At 37.4% G+C, this 20,394-nt stretch overlaps 1 protein-coding gene across 1 annotated transcript in view; it reads left to right on the top strand.

Moving 5' to 3' along the window:
* Positions 1 to 20,394, top strand: part of ADAM23 (ADAM metallopeptidase domain 23) — a 147,807-nt gene that overhangs the window by 81,570 nt on the left and 45,843 nt on the right. The window contains exons 5-11 of the mRNA XM_008145240.3: positions 933 to 1,015; positions 2,090 to 2,153; positions 7,159 to 7,231; positions 8,555 to 8,631; positions 10,985 to 11,050; positions 16,869 to 16,940; positions 19,051 to 19,214. Of these exons, the coding sequence (XP_008143462.2) occupies positions 933 to 1,015; positions 2,090 to 2,153; positions 7,159 to 7,231; positions 8,555 to 8,631; positions 10,985 to 11,050; positions 16,869 to 16,940; positions 19,051 to 19,214 (599 nt within the window). The remainder of the gene's footprint in view (positions 1 to 932; positions 1,016 to 2,089; positions 2,154 to 7,158; positions 7,232 to 8,554; positions 8,632 to 10,984; positions 11,051 to 16,868; positions 16,941 to 19,050; positions 19,215 to 20,394) is intronic.

Below are 20,394 nucleotides of genomic sequence, written 5' to 3'. Positions count from 1 at the left end.
ATAAGGGTGTCTCCAGGAACAAAATGTATGTGATAAATTACCTGATATGTTTGATGATAGGAGGAGAGTTGTAGATAATATTTTAGATAGTGGGGCTATTAAATACATGGGAAAACCAGCAAACAAGAAAACAAAGCAAACATTCTTGAAAAAATTTAAAATGAAGAAAAAAGAATATGTAATCACAGTGGCACAACTATGTACAATTTTTGCATAGTTGTAATAGAAACACTAAACATCAATTTAACCCAAAACTGGTGATGCGTATTGGAATGTATTGAGGGCAAGAGGGTTGTTAAGATTCTATATTAGGAAGATATTTCTAAAGTGAAATCAGGACACAGGAGTAAAAATGTTCCATTCAGAAATACATAGGTAAACAACAGAAGAAGCAGTTAAAAATGATTGTTGTGGAGATGAGGAGAGAGGGCGGAAGGAAATAGCTATATTAAAAAAAGATAGGCTTTATAGTTACTATTTGATTTTGAAAACGAATTTTTATATTATTTCTAAATTTTTTTAAAAAAACTAATTTTTAATAGTAGGAAAGGAATTAGTAGCATTTTATGTAAATTTCCATAAGAAATTATTACAAATAACAACATTGGGGTCTGTCCTCCGTTAGGTAGAGGACCTTATTCCAAAACAGTTTCTGTTAAGTATCTACTCCCTTCCATGCTTAAGAAAGGTATATAAGTTGTACCAGTGGCATTGGTGTCTTATTCCCATAAAGCCTTTTCTCCTTCATTAAATTTTATAGGCACATGCTTGTCATAGGAAAGTTGAAAAATTGCCTAGCGCTCTTTGAGATTTCATATTAACCAGGAGGAGGTTTGAAGACCATCCTCACAGTTGTTTTTGCTTTATAGACGTGTCCGAAAGAGTGAATCGTGCTGCAGAAAGCATAATTTCTCAAACCTTCTGCGTTGTAGGGTGGAGAGCACTGTTATTACCATGGAAGCATCCGAGGTGTCAAGGACTCCAGGGCAGCTCTGTCGACCTGCAATGGACTTCAGTACGTGGGACTCTCTTTGGGAGAATGGACTTGCTTCCATCCATTCGTCCTTTCCATCTTTCCTTTCATAGATATGTCTTGTAGTGACTCTTCTGCGCCAGTCCCATGTTAGGGGCTGGATACGGAGTGATGAACAAGGAGGGCATAGTCTCTGTTTTCCTAACACTTAGAGATTCCTAGATTAAACAAATGATTACACAGATTAATATTTAATTTGCCTTTTTGGTAGGTACTGTGAAGGGGAAGGGCAGGGACTTATAGGGTGGCCTAACCTAGACCCGGGAATGTTTCCCAGAGGTAGATGCTGGAGAACATATCAGCTGGATCAGACCTAAGGATAAGTAGGCGTTAGCCCGGTGAGGGGGGGGTGAAAGAGAGGAGCTCATGCCTTGGCTTTGAGGCAGGCTTTAAAAAACACCTGTAGCTGCCTTTAGACCCGAACACAAAACACGCCATGTAAAGATCTATCTGTGCTCATGTGAGGAAAAAGGATCTCGAAAATCTGGTCTCTGTACATAATAACAGTTTCTGTATCTCCAAAAATTAAGTGTGATTTTTCAGCACAGAGGCATTCTGCTTAATGGAAATTCACAATTTGCAAGCGTAAAGATCCTTCATTTGCCTCTTTCAAATCAGATGGTTTTAGATTATTGTTACACATGAAGAACCTGACTATTTTCTTACCGATGATATTGGATGTGCATAACAAGAAATTTGGACTAGTTGTGCATTATTCTGGAGAAATAATTCGCGATACTGGAACTGCATGAACAGTCCAATCCCAGATTAACCTTCTAATCTGTCCATTTAATTAAAAAATTAATCATATCATGTATAATTTGTCTGCTCTTGGTGTATACTTTTTGCACCCTGTGTAGCCTAGAGGCTGTCTAGTGTCGTGTGGGGATCACCATGGGACTCTGTACAAATACACAGTTTAGGTTTGAGGCAGTATAAAGGTATTTATTTAGATACACTCTTTCTTTTTAAAGATGCAATATGCAGCTCCCCTGCTATTTCTTGCTGTTTGCTGTAATTGTTAATTTTCTCCTTGTGTGGTTTCTCGCACTGCAGTGGTATGTTTGAAGATAATGCCTTTGTGTATATGATTGAACCACTGGAGCTGATTCATGATGAGGTAAGTCTGGCTGTGACATCAGTTTCCTTGTGATGTTTTATTCTTTTAGCATCTTTGCCTCTGAGCAATAAAGAGAACACAATGTAGATTTCAATGTGCATTTATACATAGCACCTTTTTCAAACTTGGGGGTGGGGAGAGGGGAGAAAGAGAGAGAGAGAGAGAGAGAGAGAGAGAGAGAGAGAGAGAGAGAGAGAGAGAGAGAGAGAGAGAGAGAGAGAGAGAGGTGAGAGAGAGAGAGAGAGAGAGAGAGAGAGAGAGAGAGAGAGAGAAACATTCTTGTGACACATGCCCCGACTGGGATTGAACCCACAGCCTGAGTATATGCCTTGACTGGTAATCCAACCCACCACCTTTTAGTGTACGGGACAACCCTCCAGCCAACTGAGCCACACTGGCCAGGGCTAAACCAGCTTTTATTCTCACTCCTCCTTTAGATAATTGTACAACTATTAAGCATGTACTTAACTTTTGTGAGTCTGAGAATCTTCAATGGGGAAATTTGTGGGTTGAACTATGATTATATTATTTAATATTTAGGTTTCTTTAGAGGTAGGGGAGAAAATAATGTTTAGAGTCATTCACAGGCCATCAACTAGACAAAAAAAATCATGAGGACATTGTGCTAAGTGAAATAAATCAGGCAGACAAAGAGAAGTACTGTATAATGTCACTTATCTGTAGGGGCTCTAAAAAAAACAACTTATAGAAATAGAAAACAGGTGAGTGGTTACCAGAGGCCAATGGGGAAATGGGTGAAGATGGTCAAAAGGTACATTCTTCCAGTTATAAGATTACTAAGTTCTGGGAGTGTAATATACACCATGGTGACTATAGTTAACAATACTGTATTGTATATTTGACAGTTGCTAAGACAGTCGATCTTAGTTCTCATCACAAGGAAACATTTTGTATCATGTGAGGTGATGGCTGTTCACTAAACTTATTGTGAAGGTCATTTTGCATTATATACATATATCAAATCGTTATGCTCTACACCTTAAACTTACACCATATTGTATGTCAATTATATCTCAATACACTCTAATAGTGTTGCTCACTAATAGTATGTAGACAAATTTAAAATTTGATATATGTTCATCAAATACTGTAATGAGAGTTACTACATGCTGGGTACTATGTTAGGTGCTGGGGATAAAATGGTGAACAAAATAGATATAGATCCTGGGCCTAATGGATCTTATAGTCTACAGGGGCAGACAGGAATAAACAGGCTGGATAATTACATATGGTATATTAGTCAGTGATACATACTAAGGGTTAAAAATGAAGCCAAATGGAGTTAAACCTTCACTTTAACTATCCAGGGAAGGGCACAATGGGAAAGTAGTTTTGAATGAAGACCTTCAAGACATTAGGGAGCTGGAAGAACATTTCAGGAGAAGATTAAATGCAAAGGCCCTGAGCAGGACTGTTCAGGGAGTTAAAGGAACCCAGGTTGGAGAGGAGTTAAAAGGGGGGGGGGGGAATGGTAGCCGACAAAGGCACTGAGAGGTAACAGTAGGGAAGCTATGTCAGTGAAAAGCACTGCTATTGGGAAAATATTGTGAGAGTGAAAGTATCAGAATATTGCAATCATTTGATGGGGAGCAGAAAATGATTTTGATCTTCAGAGATTTCAAATGTAGAAAAAATAAATTTTGAAACAGGTAGCCCAGCTGGTGTGGCTCAGTGGTTGAGCACTGACCTATGAACTAGAGGAGGTCATGGCTCGATTCCCGGTCAGGGGACATGCCTGGGTTGTGGGCTGGATCCCCAGTAGGGGGTGTGCAGGAGACAGCTTATCAACGATTCTCATCATTGATGTTTCTATCTTTTTCTCCCTCTCCTTTCCTCTCTGAAATCAATAAAAATATATTTTAAAAAAGAAACAGGTAATAGTCATGTATGTAGGCTATTGATAATAACATTTGGACACATTTTATTTCTTTGTTGTGGCAATGTATGAATATGGTGTAAGTTTCAAATTTGAGACAGAAAAGTCACTAAATTTTAAATGGTAAATGTGTGAATAATCCTATATAATTTTTCAACTGGTAACTATAAAAACAGATAATGAGACAACACCACCTAGATAAAGACATTTTGATTAAGTAAAATGTTTATCCTGTACTACAGTGGTAGGTAGGAAACCGGTATATAGCAAAATAATTTGATGAGTTCAGCAAAAAATTAACTTTGATTTCTGGCATTAATTAATAGCCCTCTTACCCCAAAAAACAAAATAAAGTAAAACCTACAGAACAAAACCAAAAAGTAACAACTCCCTGCCCTAACCACTGTGGCTTAATTGGCTGGAGAGTCGTCCCATGCACTGAAAGATGGTGGTGAGGGGGATATTCGGTTCCCATAGGGCACATACCCAAGTTGTGGATTCGATCCCCTGTTGGGCCACTTGCAAAAGGCAATGCATCTCTCTCTCTCTCTCTCTCTCTCTCTCTCTCTCTCTCTCCCCCCTTCTTGCTCTCTCTAAAATCTATTACAACAGCAACTCCCTAAGCCTTAGAGTTTTGTGTGTTTTTTTTAAAGCCTTGAGATTATTTTTCAAGACATTCCTAATAGGGCAATTTTGTAGATTTGATGAATTAACAAATGTATGTGACTGTATCTACTAAACTATTACAGAGATTTATAAATATAAGCTGCTGTTATCCTAATGGTTATAGCATTGACTTTGCATCGTTATGCCCATAACCCTATTCTTCCAGGATTGCTTGTTACATGCTTAGAGCTATTTCCTTTTGCCTCCTTTCTTACTGCCTACCTTTTCTCCCAATTTTTATTTTCACTTTTTTCGGTTACAGTTGACATTCAATATTATATTAGTTTCAGGTGCATAATGGTGAGACTTACATAACTTAGGAAGTGGTCCCCCTGATACATTTAGTACCCACCTGGCACCATACATAGCTATTACAATATTATTGACTATATTCCATGTGCTGTACTTTACATCCCCATGAATATTCTGTAACTACCAGTTTGTACTTCTTAATCCCTTTCCCTTTTCCACCCACCCCCTAACCCCCCTCCCATCTGGCAACTATCAGTCTGTTCTCTGTATCTATGAGCCTGTTTTCTGTTTTGTTTGTTCATTTATTTTTATTGTTTAGTTTCCACAAATAAGTGAAATCATATGGTAGTTGTCTTTCTCTGTTTGACTTATTTCACTTCATGTAGCAATTTGTCCTTTTCTTTACCACCAGTGGAAGAAAAGGAACAGGACTTGAAACTTTAAATTAGTCAGTTTTAAAATTGTGTTGCTAAACTAGTTGTATCATTACTCTAGGCATCTTTTTACCTCTTATAGGAATTAAGAGTTTACTATACTCAATTTTAGATTTTTTTGATATTTTGTTTATTATTATTAATTTTAGTCTGCTTTATAATAACTCAAATAATAAGGATGGGATGCTTCTAATGAGAATTTGTTATCTGTTAAACAGTGAATGGATACTAAAACTCTTAATTATTGTAAGCCTTTTATGTAATCTATTAAGAACACTTTTTCAAAAACCAATTTTCTGATTATAAGACTGATATATTATAGGAAATTCAGAAAAGCAAAAATAAGCAAAAACTTTACAAAACATTAATTAAATATCATCCCATCCCCCAGAAATAACTTCTCTTCGCTTTTCAGTGAATTTCTTTCACTTTTCCAAGATATATCCCCACATACTTAAAAATAAATTGGATCATTATTTTGTAATATAATTTTAATTCAGTAATGTATCTCTCTGAGCTTCCATATCTTTATTTGTAAAATGGGGATGAAATATGCACTGTATGGAGTTCTTGTGAGAATTAAATTGTGTAATGTGTTCATTAACAGTGCCTGGCACATACAATGCACCCAGTAATGGGAGCTAATAGTAATAATAGTCATGGAAATAAGTCATTTCTAGAAGTGTAATTTCTAGGGGAAAGGATATTAATGTTTTCAAGGCTGTTGATAGAATTGCTAAATTTCTTTTTGAACTATGCTTCCAATTTTCTCCTACCAGCAGTGTATAAGAGTACTTTTCGCCTTGTAGCTATAATTAACTTTGGTTATCATAATCTTTAAACCTTTGCCAACTTGAAGGCACAAATTTGTATATCTTTAAATTTTTTTTCATTTTGATGAAATATTAAAGAATTCATCATTTTTTTCATAAATGCACAGGCTATTTGTGTTTCTTTCTTAGGAATATCCTATTCATGTCTTTGGAGAAAGCTCAGACTTAAGAGTAACTAATAAAACTATTGCTTTTATCTAAGCTGGAACAATTGGATGATACTCTATTTTAAGTTTCAATACAACATATATTTTTCATTCTTTAAGTGTATATACACTGAGTGGCCAGATTATTATGATCTCTGAATGCATAATAATCTGGCCACTCAGTGTGTGTATGTGTGTATATATATATATATATATATATCAGAGGCCCCGTGCATGAATTCATGCATGGGTGGGGTCCAGCCAGCCTGGCCAGGGGAAGGGGACATGGGCGGTTGGCAGGCCTGCCTGGTGGTCGAACTCCTGGTCGAGGCGACAATTTGCATATTAGCCTTTTATTATATAGGATATACACTGAGTGGCCAGATTATTATGCGTTCAGAGATCATAATAATCTGGCCACTCAGTGTGTGTGTGTGTATATATATAATTGATTTTAGAGAGAAAGGGAGAGATAGAAACAAAAGTGGTAAGAGAGAATCATCAATTAGCTGCCTCCTGCACGCCCTACACTGGGGATCGAGCCCACAACCTGGAATCGAACCCAGGGGCCCTGCCTGACTGGGAATCGAACCATGACCTCCTGGTTTATGGGTTGACGCTCAACCACGGAGCCATGTCGGCCGGGCTATACTTTTAATTCTTGGTAGCTAAAACATTAGCGATTGTAGGAAGGCTTTTAAGGAAAGTTCTAATACTATTCTGTAGAGTTATAATCACATCCTGCTTTTCAATAGACTGCAATTGTTTTTGTTTCAGAAAAGCACAGGTCGACCACATATAATCCAGAAAACCTTGGCGGGACAATATTCCAAGCAAATGAAGAACCTCAGTAAGTTTTAATTCAAGTAGCCATTCTATTTTGTGTGATAGGAGCTGTGACTTGGTGGAACTAGGTAGGCAGGCAGGCTTGCTGGGAGGCAGAGCTGACTTGAGATCTGGAGTGAGCGGTGTGGTGGGCTGTGGGGTGAACGGTGGCTTTCTTGTATTGAGATGTGGATACATATAAGACGACTGGGCGTATAAGATTTTCCTGGGTTAAAAAGTCATCTTATACGCCAGAAAATATGGTAGTCCAATATATCTAATCCATTATACCTAATCCCATCAATATAATCCAATATACCATATTTTCCGGTGTATAAAACAACTTTTTAACCCAGGAAAATCTTATACGCCCAGTCGTCTTATACGCCAGAAAGTACGGTAGTTGTTTTCGATGGAGAGACTGAAAAAGGAAGCCCGGGAATGAAGTGGTGTCAGGCACCAGAGTGTAAGGCCAAATTTAGGAGTAATTTACAGTGAGGTTCATACTTAAATTTCCCTGGCAGTTTACTGCTCTTCAGCCAACTTGCATTGTCTCTCTTTTATGTCTCTTTCTTAAAAAGGCATCTTAAGCATGCTGATTTGCAAAAGCTTCTTTTGAATTATTGCAGTACATGATGTTACTACTTCTGTATACTGATGCCAATAGTCTTTAATAATTTATGCAAAAGCTTATGGCATACATTATTATTTTTTTATTTAATCCTCACCCAAGGATATGTTTCTTGATTGATTTGAGAGAGAGTGAGACAGACAGAGACAGAGAGAGAGAGAGAGAGAGAGAGAGAGAGAGAGAGAGAGAGAAAACCATCAATGTGAGAGAAAAACTTCAATGCATTGCTTCCCGTATGCTCCCTGACTGGGAATCGAACTCTCAACTTTTTGGTGTACGGGACAATGCTCCAACCAACTGAGCCACCCAGCAAGGACATGGCATACATTATTTTTAATTCTAAAACGAATTATATACTTAATATATACTAAACTGTAGAATGCTTTAAAATTTTCAGAAATTGAGGGTCAGGTGGTTATAGGTCAAATATGCATATTCTAATGAGTCTTGAAAAGTCATTATGTTATTGATGGTATTTGGAAGAAAATTATGTTTGAATTATATTATGATTTATTAATTACAAATTGAAATATATTTGTGACTGTGAGACTATGAAGTGTTTATTGATTGGTGTGCATTTTCCACTTTCATTTTGATTTTAGATGAAATATGCTCTCCAGGCTGCTCTGCCTTCGTATAATATTTGAAAAACATGCTCCCATTGAAGTACAGTTGAGCATAAGTTCTGGTATTCCTTTTTTTCTTTTTTTTACTCAGGTGTGGAAAGCAGTGATCAGTGGCCCTTTCTATCTGAATTACAGTGGTTGAAAAGGAGAAGGAAGAGAGCAGTGAATGTGAGTGTGGCATTAAGCCACAGGTGGGGCCATTTCACTTGGTTAAATTGTTGCCTGTCATCATACAGTATTTAAGTGTACCTGAAACACTTTGGATTTGGGCAACTTCCTCTGACACACAAAAACAACAAGCCCAAACCCCTATAAGTTGAGTTTTATAGACATATTGCTTTTTATTCATCTTTCCCTACTAACAATAATAAGCTGATTCCGGTGTTCTATGAGCCCTAGTGGTCACATAAGGAATGTGTTATTTTAGTTCTGTTTTTAAATGAAAATTGCAGTGCATATTTTTCTATTGAAAATATAGCTGACTTTTAAAAATATGTCTTGTATAGCATCATATAAAACATTTCTGTTAACAAGAGAAATAGGGGAAGGAGTTAGGTTTTTAAATGTTGGCTAATAATGCTTTTTATTTCTTTCAAATTAAAAACTCCATTATACAAAACTTTGAAGCTGGATGTGTTTTTCTGAACAGAATGAATCTACTTGACCATTAGTATTATGATAGTTACTAAATAAGAATCGTGTAATTATATAATCAACAATTGTCTTTTGGCTCCCATGTATTGATACTTGTATAGGGGCTTTGTAACTGAAATTATGTTCCTGGTCTTTTTAATAGATTAGGAAGCTGTAATGATCAGGACTGTCTAGTAATTACATGGTGAATGCTATGCAACCAATAATTAATTCCACAGCATATAGATTACATGGTAATTTACTAGATAACTTAATAAGTAATTATCCTGAAAATTGTACATTTTAGATAATGTTTTGGTGAATGTATTTTTGTGTGTGAAAAAATTAGAACTTCAGCCATCAAAAACTTAGTTGCAGGTGGAATCATCCTCTTTTTTATGATCCTATCTTTGTATTATGGTGATTATAGATACAGGTGTGTGTTTTTTTCTTTTTATTCATATTAGAGATATGTTTTGCTTACTCTTAAAGATGTGGTTGGTAATAATAAGTTTTACATAGGCTAATGACATTTCACTAAAGTCCACCCCTACCAAATGTAAAATGATCAGTGACCTTGTAGTTTTCTACTAGGAAAAAGAAATAGAAGTCCAAAATAATGGCTAACATATTTAGCCTTTGCTCTTAATGGATTATCTAGTAATAATAAAAATCTAGAAGAATTTAGAATATTGTAATTATTAGCATTTGTTCCTGTAAGAAGTTGTGTGTTTAAGAATTAGTACATTACTAGAGGCCTGGTGCACGAAATTCATGCACTGGTGTGGGGGGGTGTCTCTCAGCCCAGCCTGCACCCTCTCCAATCTGCGACCCCTTGGGAGATGTCTGACTGCCGGTTTAGGCCCGATCCCTGTGGGTAGGATCGGGCCTAAACCGGCAGTCAGACAACCCTCTCACAATCTGGGACTGCTGGCTCCCAACCACTCGCCTGCCTACCAGCCTGATCACCCCCTAACCACTCCCCTGCCAGCCTTATTGATGCCTAACTGCTCCCCTGCCATCCCTATTGCCCCCAACTTCCCTCCCCTGCTGGCCCAGTCACCCCCAACTGCCCTCTGCTGCTGGCTTGGTTGCCCCCAACTGCCCTCCCCTGCCAGACTGGTCACCCCAACTACCCTCTCCTGCCGACCTCCCTAACTGCCCTCCCCTGCAGGCCTGGTCACCCCTACCTGCCCTCCCCTGCTGGCCTGGTCACCCCAAACTGCCCTCCCCTGCAGGCCTCGTCTCCCCCAGCCAATTGCCCTCCCTCCCCTGCAGGCCCAGTCGCCCCCAACTGCCTTCCCCTGCTGACCTGATCACCCACAACTACCCTCCCCTGCCAGCCATCTTTAACCACATGGGGGTGGCCATCTTGTGCAAGGGTGTGAGGGTCAATTTGCATATTACCTCTTTATTATATAGGATTATTAGAATCTCACTCCTCTGAGTTAAGGTTTCTGTTTTACTACATTGGTACCTTTTCTCGATGAGCTCTACTATTCTTGTTACATAGGTTTTCCTTGAACTTTTAATAGATGTGAATTTTTGTCACATCTTAATTGAGATTATTTACTTTTACAGAATTATACTGTACATTTTTCTCTAGGATATTTTTACATATAGAAATCATAAAAACAACATGGGGCTCTGTTCTCTGTCTTAATGAGTACTTTAATAATACTTAAATATTGTTCTTTTCTCCATATTTGAATGTTCACTCACACCTTATGGTCACTTTTTTTTCTATTTTTCTGAGCAAGTTTCCTCAAGGGTGTTTATAAAATAGGCAGCAAAGAGTTCTTCTGAGATTCATAGTCAACTTACAACTAAGCAATCATCCTCAGAGAAGGTGCTATTATCTCTGACCATACATTTTTATTTTCCACAGCCATCTCGTGGTGTGTTTGAAGAAATGAAATATTTGGAACTTATGATTGTTAATGATCACAAAACGGTAAGAGTATAGAACCAATGGGTTTTGAACCCAACAGCTTATTTGAGAAAAGAATACACTTCACTTTATATTCAATTATTATTTGTTACTTTTTAAAAGCAAGATACTTAGATGCTTCATTTTTTGGAAATATTAAATGACTTCCTTTATTATATGGTGTTTTGGAACACTGGGTTTTATAGAAATTTCAGAACTCTCAACTTTCTCTGTTTAATAATGATTGTAATTGATGGATTTAACTGTGTGGCATTTCTTACTTATCTTCATTTAAAATTCTTATTCTCTACTTTTCTCTATCTATGTATTTAGTCACTGCTTTCTAATTTTATTCCATGTATTTGCTCAGATAGCATGTTATTTTTCCTTACTAATTATTATTTTTTGTAGCAGATATAATTATAAGAAACAAGAATATGTAATAAAGATATATACAAAGAGACTATCTTTAACTGATTATTTAAATACTAGAAAGATGAAGGTCAAAGTAAAATGTGATTCAATGTGGTTTTAAGTAACACTTAAAAGATATATGAAAAAACATATATAAAAAATAGTTATTACTCTCCATTGGCTTCTCGCAAAGATAAAGTAGAAACTTTCTTAACCATATTCTACTTCTCCATTTCTCTCTCTCTTACCTTTACACAAGAATATGTTTTTCATTGATTCTAGAGAGAAAGAGGAAGGGCGAGAGAGAGAGATAAACATCGATGTGAGAGAGAAACATGGATCGGTTGCCTGCCATACTCTCCCCAAACAAGATCGAACCTGAAGCCTGGATATGTGCCCTGACTGGGATTTGAATCCGAGACCCAATGGTATGGGACGATGCCAACTGAGACACACTGGACAGGCCTTAACCATTTCTCTTATAAAATATCTTGGCTGAAGCTTAGAGCATTGATCACTAGGCTATTTGTTAGTACACCAAATAATTTTGGCATGTTGGTAAATGTTTAACACCTGGCTCTTTGAGAAAAAAAAAAAAAAAGCCTGATTTAACAAACTGAACTAGAATAATTTACATGTTTTTCAATATCTGAAGATTTGCTATTGGGTTTTGGAATAATGATCCCACTAAGAGTACTTATCTTATAATCTTTGTGCTAGATGAGGCAGCACAGTTATGTTGATACCTGTCACCCTTAGGTTGAAAATCAAGCTCTAATATTTTTAGAAAACAAACTTCTTAAGGATTGTATTTGTTTATGAAGAAAAGGCAAATGTGGCACTTTAAATGTGAATTATTTTCAGTAATCAGAACATGTGAAAGTAAGTTTTATCATAAATGGAGATTGAACATTTTTCTTAGTATACAAAATTAGTTCTTATTCATGCAAGGAAATAGAAATATTGTGCTACATTTACATTCAAGGTTACTTTTTTAATGCAGAGTAACCTAATATTGGCTTCCTGAAAAAAAATGCCCATATCTTATTTTGAACAAGCATCATATCAGTGGATTTCATTAGACAAAAAAACAAAACAAAACAAAAAATCCCTCAATTTTGTAGAAGTATCTTAGTAGCTGGCTGGTGCAACCTAATTTGTGAGCCAATTATAGCCTTGATAAGGGTCGGCAAACATTTCTTTGAGCCAGTAATCTAAACATAAATATTAAAAACCATATTCTAATTGAAAAATGGTTGAAATACTTTTAAGTGCATGAAAAATGTTTTGCTTACATTTATTGCTCTATTCTTATGTGTACATCAGTAACTGAAAATGTAATAGCTCAAATATTTTTCAATTTAAACCTCATTTGTTTTTTTTTAATTTAAAAACTATTATGTTATTTATTTTATTTTTAAATTACAGTTTACATTCAATATTATTCCCTATTAGTTTTAGATGTAAAACATAGTGAAAAACTACTACATTTTGTAGGTATCTAATTAATTGAGAGTTCTTATTAATAATCATGATTTATTAGGAATATACACTCTTTTATAAGAATTGTTGACTGAACAAGTTTATTTCCTATCTCAACCCAGACTAGCCATTGAATTCCAGTTGTATGATTGTGGCTATTTTTATTTGTCCTCTCTGAGCCTCACTTTCCACATTTATAAAATGGGGATAATAAAACCCACCTCATAGAGTTGTGAGGAACAAATATTTCTTGTAGGAGAAAGACTTATCATAGATCCTAGTACATGGTAGGTGGTTAATTAACTGGAAATTCAAGTGAACACACCCTAGTGCTCACTGTGTCCTTATCTTACTTGCCCACTCTCTCAGCAGCACTAGACATAATTGATTATTCTCTCCTGTTGGAAACATTTTCTTCATCTCTCGGCTTCTGTGACACAACACAGGCCGTTTCTTCTTAGTTTGTCACATCTGACCTCTAGAATTATAAGAGTGCCCTACAGCTTGGCTTGGGGCTCTATTTTCTTTCTATAACTCTCCCCCAAAATGACCACTTCCAGTCTCAAGTCTTCAAATAATATCATGACTTAAACTCATCACTCTTCATACCTCTTACCTTCTGAGTTCTATAGTTACATATTCAACTGTTTATTTGACATCTGTACTTCAATATTGAATAGGCATCTCACTTTAACATTTCTAAATCAGAACTCTTGGTTCCTGGGTCCTAAACTTCTTTTATATTTTTATTGTTGATAGTATTACAGATATCTCCCATTTCCCTCCCATTTACCCCTCCTCCCAACCCCTCCTCACCCCTGCTCCTATTGCCCATGTCCATGGACTATGCATATAAGTATATAAGTTCTTATAATTGAGGTCTTTGAGTTTAAAGTGAGGTTCTCTCATTATTTTAGATGGCACCACCATCCCTCCAGCTATTCAAGTTCAAAGCCTAGGAGACATATTTTTATGCTCTTTTCTCACCTTTCACAGCCTCTATAGATGTCCAGCCTTTATTATCTGCTACCTGGACTATTGTAATAATTCCTCAACAGGTCTCTGTTTCCGTTTTTGAACTTATCTAATTCACTCAACTCAGCAAGCAGAGTGATCTTTCTAAAAGGAAAATCAGAGACTTGAAAATTACAAACATGAAATAAATGAAAAAATCATCACATTTTGATAGACTTAAAAAGACTTTTATTTTACAACTTGCATGTCATCTTTTTCTTGACCTTTATTCTATAAAAAGAGATTTCCAAAAAGGACAAATTAATATTCAGAAGGAAAATAAAATGTACCTTAATAGGTGTGTAACACCACTGCATAGAGGAGGTGTCAGCTAGTATTTTTCCTTTCTTTTTGTGACGTGTGCTTCCTAATGCCAAAGCTTTTTTGTTAAAGTGTATGATTCAGTGGTATTTAGTACCTTTACTAAGTGGTAAGCCATTACCTCTATCTCATTCCAAACATTTTTATCACCCCAAAGAGACTTTAGCTTTTTACTTTTAAAGATAGGCAACAAGTATCACATGATCTTACTCAAATGTGAAATCTAATGAACAAAATAAACTGATGAACAAAATAGTCCCAGAGACATAGGAGCATAGAACAGACTGATGAATCTCGGTTGGGGGCGGGGGGAGAGTGGGTGGGTGAGGTGGGAAGAGACCAACCAAAGAACTTGTATGCATATTTGCATAATCCATGGACACAGACAGTAGGGCAGTGGAGGCCTGGGGTGGTGGGGGGAGGGGTCTATAATGGGTCAATGGGAGAAAAAAGGGGATATATGTAATACTTTCATCAATAAAGGGTGATTTTTTTTAAAATAGGCAACTTAAAATGCTGAGCTATTTATAGCAACTTCATTGTGCTCTGTTTATTAAAAAACCACACACACACACACACACACACACACACACACACACACCCCTGTTAAAATGTCCTTCTGGCCAAAACCGGTTTGGCTCAGTGGATAGAGCATCGGTCTGCGGACTGAAGGGTCCCGTGTTTGATTCTGGTCAAGGGCATGTACATTGGTTGCGGGCACATCCCCAGTGGGGGGTGTGCAGGAGGCAGCTGGTCGATGTTTCTCTCTCATCAACGTTTCTAGCTCTCTATCCCTCTCCCTTCCTCTCTGTAAAAAATCAATAAAATATATTTTTAAAAAATGTCCTTCTGTGTCTTCACATGGTGGAAGGGACTAGGGATCTCCCTGGACCATCTTTTATAAAGACATTAATCTTATTCATGAGGGCTCTACCCTCATGACTTAAGTACTTCCAAAGGTTCTACATCCTAATACCATCATTTGGGGGGTTTGAATTTCAACATATGAATTTTGGGGTAGATGCAAACATTCACACCAAAGCAAATGTTGTAAATATAAGGGTTGTATTTATAGACACATATAAATTACGGAATGCTACTAAAAGCAAACACAATACTAATTTATTGAACATTAATCATGGGCTGGTTAGTGTGCTTAGTAGTATAAAAAATAAATATCAGAAATATAAGCATTAAGATATACATTCTTTGTTTAAAAAATATAGTAACAGAGTTAGAGAATGACATGGGGAGAGTCTAATACATTTATAATGTGAAAGTGGAAAAGGAGAAAAAAAGTATATCATGGTTTTCCAATGTGGAAATGTTCTTAATCTTTACAAAAGGTAAATTATTTTAATAATTATAATTGAAGCACAATTTTAAAACTTATGGTGCAAATTTGATAGTTTGGGAATGTTTGTTCTTTTTGCTCAGTAGAGGGCATGACCCCCCTGTGTAGATTTTTGTTTTTAAATATCCTCTCTAAGACATTCTATGCAAAGTACTCCTTGCTAAAACTGTAGCCCTTCAGATATTGCTTCACAATTATTCTATTAATTTATTTTTTCTCAAATGATCACAAGCTATCGTCACATTTCACTTTTACTTTATGTCTCTTCTTTGTTCTAACTTTGAGCAGTCAAAAGCAAAAGGCTTCATTTGGAGGAGGCATTCTTCTGAAAGAATATACTAGAATGTATGACAGATACATTCCATATCATGGACAATATTTAAAGTGCTACCTAAGAAATTTTCTCGATCTGTGTATGGCCTTGAGTTTAAAGTGAGGAGGGTGTTCTATTGGGACTAAATTTATTGGTGTAAGCCCGTTATAAGCCGGGAAGGTCATTTCATTGAAAATGAAAGGGTTGTATTTATAGACATTAAGACTGAAATAACTTCCTTCTCAGGAGTAAAGCTTCTCACACATATTTCTATCGGCCCTCTGTGTTACCTGGAATATCCTGGGTGTTATAGATCATCAGAGTTTTGCTGCCTAACACAGAAATTAAATAAGAACACCACCATATCCACTAAATTATGTGTTTTTAATCCCCAATTTCTACTGCTGCTATGAGATTCCTGCTTTTATAGAATTTTTATATTTACCATTAAATTATGATTTAGTTCGTTTTGTTCATTGAATGCCACATGTAACTGAAATCATATGGTACTTGTCTTTCTCTGACGGGCTTATTTCACTTAGCATAATGCTCTCCAGGTCCGTCCATGTTGTTCCAAAGAGCAGTGATGGACTCATAGATAGAGAGCAGTCTGACCACTGTTGGAGGGGAGGGTGGCGCTGGGGAGGAGGGGGAGAGATTAAGCAAAAGAGGGGAAAAATGAGAAAAACTCATGGATACGAACAACAGTGTGGTGATTGCCAGGGGTAGGAGGTGGAGGAAAGTAGAGGAGGGTCTAGGGGGAATAAATGGTGATGAGTGGAAACTTGACTTGGGGTGGTGAACACACAATACAGTATACAAATGATGTGTTGTAGAATTGTGAAACCTGTATAATTGTGTTAACCAGTGTCACCCCAATCAATTCAATAAAAAGGAAAAAAATATGATTTGGCAGTGACTGGTATATCTTTTTTCCTCTCCAGTACAAGAAGTATCGCTCTTCTCATGCGCACACCAACAACTTTGCAAAGTCTGTGGTCAACCTCGTAGATTCTGTAAGTATCCCCGTTTTCTCGAACCTCTGTTTCCAAGGCGAAATGCTTTATCTCTCTGTGTGCTTACTTGTTACTTTAGTTCTTGCTTGAGCAAAAGTAAAAATGCCATCCTTAAGTTCATCTGGCTGAGGAATTATGGAGTGGTCTGCTTCACAAAGAGTAGTGTTGTCAGAGTTTCAGGGGACTGTTGAGTTATTCATGGAATTCCAAAAATCCATGAGAGTTGCTTCTAAGTGATGTCTGGACCTCATTGTCTCTAGAGCTTAAGGAGGACAAAAATACTGGAGGAAATTAGCTACCAAGAAGAGTGTCAATTCAACCTGACAAAGGAGACTTTGTTCAAAATAATCAATTGAGCTTATTGACTTAAATATATGGCAGACGAACTAATAGATTGAGGTGGACCATGTTTGAAGGGTATAGGAAATACAAAAATAATTTTTTTTTAAAGAACTCAAATTTATCTTCTTACTGTTCCCCTTAGTGGAATGCTTCAGACTTCATTTCCAGGTGACAGAATTAAGTGTGTCCCCACACAAAACTAATTTGAAACAGTAAAATACATATATATCTCCTTACAAAGACCTCAACCTAAAAACTTTTATATTGGTAATTTTTTTCTTATTTTGTAAATTACAGGGAATGATGGTTAAGATTTTCTTGCTTTTTCCTGTTAGGTAGGCACTCCATAGATGTGAATATTATTCATTGTGTTCCAATAAATTGCTCATTAGACTAGTCATCAATTAAAGATAGCATACTACTTTGTGTATGCTAATGTTAAGTGCTATTTTGTTCAGCTAAATATTTTTTTATCTGATATTTATTGTTATGTTCCCTCTTAACTAGGGGGGAAAAACCTTTTTATAAATTGCCGAATACTTAAATGATACTTATTTTCTCCAAAGAACTGCCTTCTTTTCTGCCCTTTAAACAGTCCAAAACCCCCAACCCTATAAAGACTCATAGCCTAGAATGCCTGGTAGGCACAGCTGGATGGGCACAGAGTGTCGTATGGAGTTAGGATTGAAATTCTGAAAGCCACTTTGTACCTGGTTTCCTTTAATTTCAGCTCTTGTCAGTCTTCTGAGAGGAAAATTATAAGTGAATATGGAAATGAGAATATTAAACACACCTTTCCCCCTGCCAAAGCTGTTTACTTGGCAGCATTCCTCTGTTAGTCATTTCAGCATGATTGAACCGAATCACATCTTGCAAAGTGTAATTTGTATTTTGGATTGCCATATAAGGTTCTGAAGCTGAACAATTGATTTTGAAAAGACATTACATTTCACTTGCTCCTTGTAAAAATCATTTCTGCTTCAGGTTGATTTAGGCATGCTGCGACTCCCGCTCTGCAGTGTGTTCAAAGGTCAGCCGTTATTTTCTTAATTAGCTTGAAAATAGGACAAAATGACAACATTCATTGAAATTGCTTAATTATGTGAATTATTTAGCAGCCGGGCCTAAAGTAGAGAAAGAGAGCGGAGAGACACAATGGAAACGCTGTGAGTGATGCCACCCTGTGGTGAAGGTGAAATGGTGATACAAATCTGCTCTTTCCTCTTCTGGCCTCGGATCTGGGATTCTTTCCCAGTGCTGTTTTACTTTTCATTCCACAAAGCATCCAAGGGCAGGCCAGCCATGCGGTTGGTGCTTATCCAAGGATTTAGTGATCTCTTCCAGTCTTGCAGAAATAACTGGTCATACTACACTACCCCGGGCTGATGTATTTGGTTCCAACCTGTTACCTCCTGTGAGGTTTTGGAGGGTGTTTTTTTTCTGAGCGCTGTTTGGAATTTACATCCAGGCTTTAGAATCTTGACATCCCTCCTGTCTATCCTGAAGTGAGATGCCTGGCCACTAACTGTGCTGATTTCAGATGGAAACAATCTTATAGGAGAGGCCAAATTGTGTGATTGTCCATTTTTATTTTTATTTTTTGCTCTTGGAAAATGGAAAGGAAATGAAGATTCTCTCTGATGAGCTAGTTATGACCTCGTGTTCTCCTCTCCCCTCCCCTCCCACCTTCCCGCCGACTCTGAATCACTGATTGTGCACGTTTGACCCAGTGTTTTCCTCCTGCGCCTGTCCTGTTGTGTCCCCTCAGATTTACAAGGAGCAGCTCAATACCAGGGTTGTCCTAGTGGCTGTGGAGACCTGGACTGAGAAGGATCACATCGACATCACCACCAACCTTGTGCAGATGCTCCATGAATTCTCCAAATACCGGCAGCGCATCAAGCAGCACGCCGATGCTGTGCATCTCATCTCGTAGGTGCCCACCGTCTTTGGTTTGACATTGGTCTTTATCCCTTTATTTTATGAGTTAAGTTCTATATCAGTATATCCATTTTGAACAAGAGTGATGTTGAGCCCTAGCTGGTTTGTCTTGGTGGATAGAGCAATCGGCCTGTGGACTGAAAGGTCCCAGGTTCGATTCCAGTCAGGGGCACATGCCTGAGTTGTGGGCTTGATCCCCAGTAGGGGGCATCCAGGAGGCGGCCAGTCAGTGATTCTCTCTCATCATTGATGTTTCTATCTCTCTCTCCCTCTCCCTTCCTCTCTGAAATCAATAAGAATATATTAAAAGAAGAAAAAAAAAAGTGGTATTGATTCCTCTCTCCGTTAAATGAGAAGCATGGAGGTAGGCTGTCTGGTGCTGGGAGGCTGGTTCCATAGTCCTTAGATCTAACTTCAGAGCATATCCCTACCTTCAGACCTTCCATCCACAAGGTCACCTCATAATTCAAGGTGGCTGCTGGTGCTCCAGCCTCCATTACAGGGCAGGAATGATGTCCTGGAGGACTGCAAGAGGGCATGCCTTCCAGCTGAATTGGTTCATTTGAAGCAGATTCCTTGAAAGCTTGCACACATCAGTTTCACCAAGAAATCATTTGTTAAATTTTTTTTTTTTAATCCTCACTTGAGGATATTTTTTCCATTGATTTTTAGAGAGAGTGGAGGGGAGGAAGGGGAAGAGAGAGTGAGAGAAAAGCAGAAACGTAGATGTGAGAGAGACACATCAATTGGTTGCCTCCCACATGTGCCCCAGCTGTGCCGGGGATGAACCCTTGACTGGCCATCGAATCTGAGACTCTTTGGTGAGCGGGCCTAAACTGAGAAACACAGGTCAGGGCTGCTAAATCTTACTCATATGGCCGTATTGAGCTGCAAGAGAGGCTAGGAAATATAGACTTTTCAAGTGAATTACTGAATAAAATTGAACTTCTATCACTAAGAAACAGAGGTACCATATTTTCTGGTGTGTAATAGGTGTTCCCCACTTACGATGAGGCTGTTTTCAGACAGTTCTCTAAGGTTCTCTCCTGGCATCAAACCAATCAAAGTTTCCTTCCTTTCCTCTCACCTTTGCTGTTTACTGTCTTTTCTTCCAGTCTTTAATCAGCATTTTATAATAGTCAGCAGTATTTTGTATAACTACTAGATAGTC

Source organism: Eptesicus fuscus, chromosome 11, assembly GCF_027574615.1.
Source record: "Eptesicus fuscus isolate TK198812 chromosome 11, DD_ASM_mEF_20220401, whole genome shotgun sequence".
Classification (NCBI taxonomy): Eukaryota; Metazoa; Chordata; class Mammalia; order Chiroptera; family Vespertilionidae; genus Eptesicus; species Eptesicus fuscus.
The sequence above is the reverse complement of the archived record's forward strand: the minus strand, read 5'-3'. Positions and strand labels throughout refer to the sequence as shown.